This window comes from Phycodurus eques, chromosome 15 (genome assembly GCF_024500275.1).
Source record: "Phycodurus eques isolate BA_2022a chromosome 15, UOR_Pequ_1.1, whole genome shotgun sequence".
Classification (NCBI taxonomy): Eukaryota; Metazoa; Chordata; class Actinopteri; order Syngnathiformes; family Syngnathidae; genus Phycodurus; species Phycodurus eques.
The window spans coordinates 17,774,808-17,786,539 of NC_084539.1; the positions used below are offsets into that span (position 1 = coordinate 17,774,808).

An 11,732-nucleotide genomic window follows, 5' to 3' on the forward strand; every position below is an offset into this window, starting at 1 on the left:
GCGTTACAAGTGTTCTTACTATGAGCACAGTTCTGTACATCCAACTCAAGTTGTCAAGTACTGTACATCCAACTCAACAGATTGCCTCGCCCCCCACCCACCAGCCTTTGAATTATTGAGTGCAGCTCTGCCCTTGAGTGGAACCGACGAGGGGCGAGTGACCACCCCCTATTCCCCCCACCCCGCAGGCCTCATGTATACAGCACAAGTGGCATTCATTGGCCTCACTAAGGGCTTAATGACGGGAATAATGCGTGTAATGTGACATTAATTGTTAAAGGTGCATAATAACAGCCCTCAATCATGTGGAAGGCCGCCTGGCATCTAATGAGCTTCTTTCAGCTCGATAGAGTGCAGCGAAGGAATGAATAGGAGGAATTAGCTTATTGGCTATTCATGCCCACTCTATTGCCAGCTATTTAAAAGTCATTGACCATTGCATTGGAAGGAGGCGTGTGTGTGTGTGTGTGTGTGTGTGTGTGTGTGTGTGTGTGTGTGTGTGTGTGTGTGTGTGTGTGTGTGTGCGCGCGCGCATGCATTTCTCTTACTGTGTGTGTGTGCCGTGATGGTGGGGGGGGGCTCTTTACCTTTAAATAAAAACATGGCAATAGAAATGTCAAGTGGCTTTTGTGCATGTAGCGGGCCAAGGGAAACAAATAAACCTGGGCGTTGCGCCCCCCCCCCTCCCCTTTGCATTAGCATATGAAGTGGGTCAATATGGTCGTGATGGCGGTGGGTCTGGCCGCTGTCAGCCGACTCTTAAAGGGCGCGGTGATTAATATCTTTACGATGCCATATGTAGCCCGCTGCCCCCTGCTTTTGACCCCAACACCCACTCGCACACAGTAGCTCAACGGCGCTTGATGGATCAAGCCACCCACCAACCTGCTCCCACATTAAAACAGGCTTAAATTCATTGCCGTTTTCCACCCAAAATATCCAAACTAAATGTTCCCTTCTGTTTTATTCCCCCTAAAAGTGTGATCAACAAAGACAACAAGTGGACATGCAAGCTTGTAAAAGTCTCTGAAAATCGCTGGTTATGACTCACAATCACAGGGAAGCATAACATATTAGTAACATGAATGCTAAGGTAATAATTTGAGCAAATGGCACAAGACTCCATTGTCCAACCAGTCATTCATGTAACTGCTAATAAAAATATAGTGAGTTGGAATAGGCTTCACAACAATATAAATACACTTTTTTCACCCCGCTTGAGTTGTTGTTAAGTGTCCTTGGGTGCCTTGAAAGGGAATTATACAAATGACAATTTTAATTACAAAATAGTGGCTCACCAGAAAATTTGTAAATTGTTCTTTTTTTTGTTTTTTTGTTTTTGTTTGTTTGTGTATATAAAACATTTTAAACCGGGAACCATGCTTGCAAAAGATTTTGTTTTTTTACTGTTATTGTTTACTGTTGTGACTAAAGGGAAATAGACTGACTTTTCGCTTTAACTTAAAGTTTTACATTGTGGAAATGTTGTGATTAGTTTAGTCATTTATCTTTTTAAATGTCTCTGTGTCCAGGACCAGATGTAATAGTAGCCCTCAAATCCATCGCACTATAGTCTGGAAAGTGCAGGCCAGGTAGACTGTAGCCTACTGGGGAAGGGAAGAGCTGCTGCTTGAACACACATATTTTTCTCAGATACACCAGAAAGACGCCTTAAAAACATTAAATAACAACAGTAAAAGTTTGTACCTTGTGTGAAGCTTGTGTGTGCGTGCATGTATGTGTGACCACTGAAACTCACTACTGTGTTTCTAAATTAAACTAAGTTTCATAAAATAAAAACTTTCAGGATACACTAAATGAATCATTTTTATTGAATCAAAGCTAAAATATTAAACATGACTGATTTCCGTTTTTTTAATGAACTTTTAAATTTTCTTTTGTGTGCAAAGTTATCTCTTATGAATTTGACACATTACTGAGAAGAGTGTTTAACAGCACTGCCTTCCTCCTACCTCCCCACTCTTCCGCCTTTCTCTCCATCTCCGCGCGTTTACAGCTGACAATGAGGCCCTCTAAAGCACCTAGGACAACACGAAGCCCCGGTCCACACGCTGGCTTGCATGACAGACCTCCCCCACTCTTCTGTCTTTCTCTCCGTGACTTGGGCAACACCACCAAGCGGCTATATATGCATTTTCGGGCTGTTGGCATAGCTAGCTAACTGCAGTTCCAGCAGATAACCACCAATGCCAATGAAGGTGCACAAGTCCTTAAATAGTAAGTAAGGGAGTGGAGGACTGTTTTTTTTTTTCCAGCCATGGCAAAAAAAAAATTAAAAAAATAAATAAAAGTGATATTGTGAAAAACGTTTTAACGCCAGATCTCCACAATGGAGCGTTACATAGTTCTTAGTCTTCGAATGTGTTGTTAGAAATTATCTTCAAACGTGTAGAATGTATTTCAAAACAAATCTCTAGTCCCTTTACAGGTTTTTTATGAACAATTTAGTAGCAGCTCCCCAAATGGGCGTGACAAGGGTCTCCCCCTTCAGCACCAGCCGCTAACCAGACCCTCTGAATACCGTCACCAGTTGCACTTTTGTGTGCCTCCCTTTCTTGAAGTGCACTAAACCAGTCTCATTAATAAGACCTGTATTATCTGCGCTGACTCCAGGCCAGTCCATGAAATGAATAGTCAGCCTCTTCATCGCTCTCTGCCGTCTGACTGCGAGAGCTCATAATGGCTTCATTAAGGCAGAAGTTTAATTTGCTTTACAATGCCTTAATGGGCCATGCGCAGTCTGTTGGCGGTGTGGAAAAAAGCTCCGGGAGGAGGAGAGCTTTTTGATGAGCGTTTCACGCGGGGGTCAGCCCGGGTCATCAGAGTGTCAGCCACAAGTGAACAAATGTGTAATTGATGTCAGGACGGCCCCGGTGTCCCCCTCCCAGCCCCCCCGGAAAGCACCCTCGGCCCTTTTCCTTGCACTTGGTTCAAATGCGGAGGGGCGCGCGAAGAGGGGTGGTGGCAGTTGTTTGGCCCCCCCACTTCATTCACTCCCTGCGCTCATCACAGAGGACAACACCAAGTCAAGAAAGAAAAGGCTAAAAGAGACAAACGATATCCCAGGAGGAGGATACGCTTCAATTTTGGCCCCATTCTCCTGCCAGCTATGTTTCATTTCTCCCTGCTGGTTTAATTGCTCTCCCCACACGTCGGGACACTGGCATCTGATGCTGAGGAGGGGGTAAGGGGTGCAAGAGATGTCCCTCTTTTGTTTCCCGATTTGCACGGATGTTACCAGAAAATGGTAGTAAAGTGGTGAGACGGCTGGCAGTCGTCATAAGGTAGCGTTGCAGCGCGCATCGTTCCGTCATGTGACTCGACATGATGCCAAAGACGCTGCGGAACGTCTCTTCTCACGTGGCATTCTACAAAAGCTGGATTTACACGGCGGTCTGAATGCCAATTCCTATTTAATGCCTATATTCCGTATGGCTGTCTACATTCATAGAACACGTGAAACAACCCACGTGCCAGGTGCCCAAATTACACAGAAATAACTTAATGTCAGCACAGAAGTAAACTGACACACAGTACAAATTTATAATGACGCATAGCATTTAGTTGGACTGACTCTTCCCCCCCCCCCCATTGAAAAACTACAGTAGCATTATTCCCCCCATTGACAACGGTAGGATATATACATATGTATGCTTTCACTCTAATTTAGATCTACAGTGAGTGGGTTTTTTTGGGGTCTTGTCGATTACGCGATTTCTGTCTCTGTTCTCAACCGGGTAGCCGAAATGCTCCCATACTGCTTACTTGAATGAGTTTGTAGGGTCCGCAATTTCAAGGTCATTAGTACTAAGAGCCATGGTTCTTGCCCTTACATAGTTGAAGTAGCATTAGTGTGAGTCACAGTTTTGCTCTCACTGGTTAGATGACCATCACTGGAAAAAGTATTAAAATGACACGCAGTTAGAGGCTTACAAAGAGTTGGCATTTTAGTCTCTTTTGCCAAGCAGCAGTCGGAATGTTACAAACACAATGAACACCAGGAAGGACATTTAGCTTTGAGCAGTTTTACACACCTTTCCCTGTGGGTTTAGTTCCTCTGCAAAGTTGAAGCACCTACTGTTGCCAGAAAAACGTATGTCATTAATCATGATGAAAAATAACAATGAATTATCTTTCTAATGCAAATGTCAGACTTAAAAATCTGAAGCAAAATTTTTTTTGTCATTGAGATCTTCCAGAAGAAATTTTATAAATTGGTGACTTTGATTAAGGCAGAAGTGCCCTACATACACTGTAAATGGGCAGTCGAGAGACGTTAAGGTGTCCGTTGCGTTCGCAGGCGGCGAGACTATCAAGAACATCAAAGAGCAGTCTCGAGCCCACGTGGAGCTGCAGAGAAACCCACCGCCCAACACTGACCCCAACGTGCGCATCTTCTCCATCCGAGGCACACCGCAGCAGCTGGACAAGGCTCGCCAGTTGATCGACGAGAGAATTGGGGTAGGTGGTCTGGCTATTGTCCCCCCGCATTTATTCGTTGAGCGCGCATGTCACCGCTGTGAGGGTGTGGGGTGCTGTTGCGTGGTCACAGGGATGACACCAGAGGTTACACACCAAGAATCCATCAAATGGACTTCATGGAGTGCACCAGTGCCCTTCGACCTTGTCTGTTGGCTTCCTTTGTCAACACAAGTGTGGTCTCTCACTCTGTCCGCTGCAGGCTCCCGGGATGGGAGGAAACAGCAGCTTTGGCATGAATCCTTACAACCAAGGAGCAGCCACTCCTCCTCAGCAGTAAAGTCAAATTTTTCTTATTCTTTGTTTTGTTTTTTGTTTTAAATATTTCAAAAACGTACTAAACGTGCACTAAACCCCACTTCATCTTCTCACAGCGGCGCTCAAACGTTCATGACCGGAGGATGGGGGGCAACCTTCCAGATTTGGCAGCCTCCAGGCCAACAGGACCACAGTGAGTTAGACCAGTGATGATTAGTGTTGTCATTATAAAAAAATTCTGGCTTTGATACTATACCTATATAAAGTTCCTCAATAGAGAGAGTGAAATGATACTGTCAAAAACCCAAAACATCAGTAAAAGCAATGGAATCATAGTTGGTAAAACAGGAAATTTCTCCTGATTGAAGTAAGCAATTTTAGACTAAAAAGAAGCATTTTGGCAAAAGCGGTTGCTAAAATGTGCCAGCCACTGAAACTAGGACGTAACCAGCAGGCTATGGATCATTTTCAAATAATCAAATTTGATTCAGTTGTGACTCGCTGGTCATTCATTACTGTTGATGCGAATGAGGATTTAAACAGTCAGTCCGAGCTCTGTTTATATGTTCCTTCTTGAGAAAAGAATGTTAACACAGCTGTTCAGCTAATGAACTAAAATGACTCCCACAGCTGCTGAAACTTTTAGTACTGTAATGTAATTCTCCGAAAAAAGTCACTGTCGCTGCATTTTTTTATTTTATTTTTTGTATTTAAAATGCATCGTTCTGTATAGTATCGTTTTTGACGGCGAGAGACCGCGGTACTTTTTTAGTACCTGAACACCATGCAACCCCCCACAAGTGATCCCCCAGGCAGTGTGCCGTGAGAGATCGTCAGGCGTGCTGCGGGAATTGTCTGATTTCACGTAATTGTTCCAAAAATATATTTTACTACAAATAATGTATCTTCATCTATCTATGCCACTGATGTATAGTGATGGGTAGAACAATGAAATGCTTTCCCACTAGATGGCAATTAACCTGTATATTTACTTTTTGTGATGTTTCTGTTTGGTGGTGTGGGGTGAATTATTTTTGTAATGACATTTTATGTGCCTTGGCTCAAAAATAAAAAGTCAGGACACACAGAGTTAGACCACCAGGCTTCTTCATGTGGACCACATTGAAGTCACACGCTTGGAACAAAATTGTCAGATCTCAAAATGACGGGAAAGGAAAAGAGTATTTCTATAATAAAGTGGGGGGTTTGAGACGTGATGATGATGGTAACCACCTCGTTCCTGTGCAGACGCGTTTTGAATGAAGCCTCCATGGAAACGATCATGAAAGACAATTGCACATGAGGAACTGATGGTGTTATCTGTCTGTTTTCAGGTCACAATGGATCCCAGACAGGCCAGATGGACTGGGAGCAGTATTACAAAAAGCTAGGCAAGCATGCTAACTGCCCTTTTTCTAACACACACTCTGCCGACTACATAATCGAAGGCCAAACGCGTTCCGTTCCGTGATGGTGGCGAAAGTTCAATTTGGTTGACTCAAAAATTTCTCCTATTGAGATCAATTGTACTTGGACTTATTAATTCCAGAGTTCAAATGATGGTAAAAACGTTAACTGTACAGACAGTGTTAAACACACTCTAAAGTCGAAACGTGGATTTTTAAAGCTCCTGCAAGTATTGTTTACACTGAGCATCCAGACTGCCTGAAAATACAAAGAATAGTTGTCGGAGAAGAAATAGAAAAAGCCAGGTTAAATGTTCTCCTTGTCTATTGTAGCGAATGACATGAGAGACTTATTTGTCACCGTAAATATTAAGCAAGTTCAACATTTACGATTGTCGGCCAAACCGTCGAGGATTGAGATAAACCATATTTTTACTTGGTTAAAGAGCAATTATGAATACATGATAAAATAAGCCATTTCACAAAATAATGAACGGCCAGTTAATTTTATTTATTTTTTTTAAATCAGTTTTATTCCGTAAATGCACATTGAGCAGCAAACTGTAGACTTATGGTCAATAAACATTTTCAGTGAGGCAATTTCAAACAAATAAACAGCTAAAACTCAAATATATTTGTTTATCCATTTCTTGTAAGTATAAAAAAAACAAGGCATTAATTAAAAAAGGAATAAAAAGCCTTTTTTGTGCTACCTCACTTGAGCAGCTAGCTTTTTTTTTTGCATCTGACATTATAATACTGTACGTTCATGGCTGTGTGTTTATGATCTTAGACTAAACTAAAATGACACCTCGAGAGGAAACACAAATATCTTATTTCGTTTGGGTTTACTCAGTGTAGCCACTCATTGATCAGATGGTAGTACACTTGCCATATTTCTCACAGTGCTTAACTATTGGCCTACACTGAGCAAAACTGTCCCTTAACTAATATTAATTCACATTATAATCGCGCACATACTGTCGTTCTCACCATTACAATAAACTGGCCACAAATTCACTGATAGTTCTCATTTTTTATTTTTTTTCTCTTTTTTGACTTGTCTGGCGTCATTGCCATCATCCTCTTTGTTGTGTCTGCAATCTATAACTAATAACTAACTATAGCAAACTATAATAGTGCATTACAAGCTGTAGACGCCATCTTCCTGCTCCTCAAGTACTCATTGCAGCCATAATACAAATTAGAAACCTTTACGATTGTCGGTCCGTACCGTTTTCCAAGCAGATCAGGGAGGGGGAAAAAAATCACATTTAACACACATCACCACAGGATAATCTTTCCCAGAGAACCAATATTCTGGCCTCTGGTGACTTTAATTGTAAGGGGAGGGAAATGCTGAAATTGAGGTATTTAAAGGTGGTTGTTGTCTGTTGCAGGTCAGCAAGGACAACAAGCCCAGAGCACCGCTCCAGAATACAACAAAGCCTGGGGTGAGTTAGTGAGTGTAGATTACATACATGCCAGAATCTCGTCTTTACATGTCCTCATCTGTATTTGTATTTATTTATTTATTCGTTTGTTAGGGCACACTTCGACCCCTGGCTCTCAGCAGGCTTCAAATCCAGACTTCAACGCCTGGGTGGACTTCTACAGGCAGCCCATGGCCTACTTTAACCAGGGCGGCCAGCAGTCTCAAGCTCCGGGCCTTCAGGTGAGACGCACAATGTATTCTCTCGTTGACAACAGTTCAATAGGAAAAAAAAAAAAAAAAAGTCACGAATCTCTCCGAAATCCCCCGCTGCCACGAACCCCCTTGGCATGTGCATGAAACACCGTTGCGCGACAGTTCACACAATTCAGCTGCCAGAATACTTGACAGCTACTCTACAGTATGCAGCCAATCTGGATGAAACATGGTGTACTTACTGCACTATGTAGTGGAATTCAATATAAAAGCTGTGTCAAAAAAACATGGCTTTTTAGATCACGCCCACGTTTTGACAGTAACATTGAAGACAGTGGAGCTGAAATATTTGGTTTAAACGAGGGGTGGGCTAACGGCTCATGGGCCAGATATAGCCTTCTAAAGCAGGTGATCTGGCCCACCATGTCATTCTAAATACATTGAACCCACAAATGCTACAATGTATGATGATTATTTTTTTGCATAGATGTATGATGATGATTTTATTCATCTATTTTTTTTGGCCGTTTTGATTGAGCCCAAATTTGACATGCCTTTGAGCTGCTCGTGTGAAGTGAAAGAAATAGAGCAATTTAGGTACTATGATGCCCTCACATGTGGCCATGGGGAGCCAGTCACCGATGCGCTTTCAGCTCCTTATTGCATGGGCAATCAGTCCAATAAGATCACTCACAAGAAGCTGCTGTTGACCACAACTCTCGTCCATACGCTCACACGCAGCCAAAACAGCCAACCTGACTCTAGCTTCTGACATCACGCTCTAGGCCACTCCCCTTAAAGGCACATATCAACACATGACTACTACAGTATGTACAATAATTAACCATTTTATTTATGCAAGTGCTATTTTTTTGTAAGGTGTTAGTGTGAATGGTTGTTTGTCTATGTGTCCTGAGATTGGCTAGCAACCAGTTCAAGGTGTACCCCCCCCCCCTCTCGCTCAGAGTAAGTTGGGATAGGCTCCTGTACGCCCACGACCCTCATGAGGATAAGCAGTACGGAAAGTGTGTGTGTGTGTGTGTGTGTGTGTGTGTGTGCGTGCGTGCGTACGTACATACATGTATATCTGTGTGTGTGTGTATATATATATATATAAAAAATATACACATACATAAATATACGCGGGCGTGCTGGAGCCTATCCCAGCTATCTTCAGGCGAGAGGCAGGGTACATCCTGAAGTGGTTACCAGCCAATCGCAGGGCACATATAAACAAACAACCATTCACACTCACATTTGTGTGCATGTGTGTGTGTGTGTGTGTGTGTGTGTGTGTGTGTAGACAGAGAGAGATAGAGAGACGTATATTTTAATTGTTTTTTCCTCTTTAAAAACTGAATAAACAAGCAGCACTTGTGCTGCATATTGTGTATGAAGTGGGAGCGATTGCTATTTTCATATGTATCAGTTTCCACATGTTGCTGTGTGTGTACTACTCCATTGTGTGTTTTGTCCCTCAGGATCACTAGAGAAAGTCTCATCGCAGAGGATGAAGACTGCCTCTTTTTTTTTTTTTTTTTTTTTTTTTTCTCTCTATAATTTTTTTTTAGACTCGCAGCGCCTTGAAGATTTTTCTTAGTGGGAAACACTAGCTGTAGAATGACATTATGAAAAAATATATTTGAAATCAGCAGAACCTTTATTTGTTACTAAATGCTTGTGTACACTGTTATTTTGAATAGGGCGTGTTATCTGGGATCCGTTTTTTGTTTTTCGCCAAAATGAAAAGCGTGTGTGTAACATTTCAGAGGCAATACGTATATATGATCTGTTTGTTCCGTTTCTTGCGGCACCATGTTGATTCCGCTTAGCAGTCTTGAATACCCTTTTTTTTTTTTTTTTCCCTCATAGTGTCTAATTCAGTGAAATGAAACTGTGATGTTTTGTTACAGCAGAATGTGTTTTTGTTACATGGTTTAAAGCGAAGAAAAAAGCAATAGTTCTAATTTAATTGTGTCGTATGCTGTTCTTTCATGCATTGTCATTTTATTGTACTCACACACGGGGGGGGGGGGGGAAGGTGCAATATCTTATTTCACGTTTGAAATACAAAGATGGCTTCTCTAATATTTTGTCTGACTTTTAACTTGTAGTTTTATGATGTTTTTTTTCTCTCGCTTGAGGATAATTTATTACATGATCTGATTATATAAGACTTAGAGGGATGTTTGCCTTTGCTACCTTGTAAAAGTGTGTATATATATATACTGTATATATATGCTCATGTATCTGACTGTTAATTTAAAAAAAAAAAAATGTTTCATATAGAAATTATCTTTCCTACCACCAGTATTGTAGGAAAAGTGTCCCTCTTTTTTTTTTTCTTCTCGGTTCTTATTTTCTTATACTGCTCCAAGATTGCGAATGTGATAGAAATTGGATGTTGCATCTTGTTATGAAGAAGAAATATGTTGCCTTTTTGTTTTGTTTTGTTTTTTTGGGGGGGGGGGGGGGGGTTGTACGTTTTGCGCGTGTGTTCAAGACTGCTAAGCCTCTGTTTCCTTCTACCTTTGCGATGATTGATTGGTTTTTGTTATGTTTTAAGAAGTGTTATGATTGAAAGATACGCTCTCCTTCGGTACCTCCCGCTTTTGTCCGATGCTAATAACTTTTTAATTATTTTTTTATTTCTTTGTTGTGTGATCTAATATAAAAACATCGACGATGTCGCGTCGTCATGGAGATCTGATTCTTGTATTAACGTCATTTCTTAATGAAAAGGGATATAATTTGAAAAAAATGTCTATGGTGGGTTTACTTTTGGTGTACAGTTAACCATGTATTAAAAAAAAACATCCAGACTACCTTCATTGTGTACTGTTATACAAGCTGTTTTTGTTGGTTGTATTTGTTTTTGATGCCTGAGAGTTCTATTGTGTAAATACAACCATGATAGGCCAACTGTGTATGTTTTATTAGCAGAAAATCTATTTTCTATATAGCCTGTTGACAGTTCTCAAAAGTCAGAATAAATTTTCCGCAAGCCTCTCTTGTGGTTGACCTCCATTTTAGTTCTCGCTCCTAACTTGTTCATCAACACGTTACGTCTGTGCACAAATTATTCATATGAACTGTGTACTGTACACGGCATATGGCACCAATGGTTTTTGGTTTTTTTTACCCATTTGTTGTTGTTGTTTTTATTTATTTATTTATTTTTTCAACCCATTTTTCTTTTTTGGGGGGGTGCGCAACTCCGAAAGTGCTTATTGCTGGTTTATCCCCGCTAAAGAATATTCCATAATGGTCGTCAATTTTCACTATTCACGGTTGAATGGGCCCTCGCATGTCCTTTTTCATGGCCAATCTTCAAAATCATCAAAACTTGATGCCTGAGTTAGATGGTTAAGGTAAAAAAGCTCCTGTCGTCCCTGGGGTTTTGCGGCCACCGGGACATTTCTCAACCAACACCGAGCCGGATCATGCCGGCAGTGTCAGATGCAATTATTTCCCCGGCCCCAATTTACATCCAGTCCCCATACGCCCACCACCAGCAAGCTGAAATGAAACAAGGATTTCCCAAGCATATCATCGGAGCCGCTCACATTTCAATTAAAACAGACCAGTGATGTGAACAGGAAAGGATTTTTCATTCAAAAAATGCACAAATGATGAAAATGACAACAAACAAACAATAACAAAAAATGATGTCCACCAAATTTCATGTTGATGGGTGGAACTGGTGTTGGTCTGATTTTTCATTCCTTCTCATTTTCAAGGCACCAAAATGGCTGACTTCCTGTTCAATTTCTGCCGCGGCTCCTTCAGAAATTTCCATGTGTGCTGTTACGATAAACGTGTCCTCCCAATTTCATGTCGATCAGTGAAAGTGGTGTCGACTTTTCCGGTGAATGGGTTTTGTTGGGAATAGAAACATTCTTTCCAGGATACACACGCTT

At 41.4% G+C, this 11,732-nt stretch overlaps 1 protein-coding gene across 1 annotated transcript in view; it reads left to right on the forward strand.

The window, feature by feature from the left end:
• Window positions 1-10,839, forward strand: part of fubp3 (far upstream element (FUSE) binding protein 3) — a 25,814-nt gene extending 14,975 nt beyond the window's left edge. Inside the window, exons 13-19 of the mRNA XM_061699353.1 lie at window positions 4,322-4,482; window positions 4,703-4,776; window positions 4,875-4,951; window positions 6,093-6,149; window positions 7,565-7,618; window positions 7,712-7,839; window positions 9,294-10,839. Of these exons, the coding sequence (XP_061555337.1) occupies window positions 4,322-4,482; window positions 4,703-4,776; window positions 4,875-4,951; window positions 6,093-6,149; window positions 7,565-7,618; window positions 7,712-7,839; window positions 9,294-9,302 (560 nt within the window). The 3' untranslated portion in view covers window positions 9,303-10,839. The remainder of the gene's footprint in view (window positions 1-4,321; window positions 4,483-4,702; window positions 4,777-4,874; window positions 4,952-6,092; window positions 6,150-7,564; window positions 7,619-7,711; window positions 7,840-9,293) is intronic.
• The last annotated feature ends 893 nt before the right edge of the window (window positions 10,840-11,732 follow it).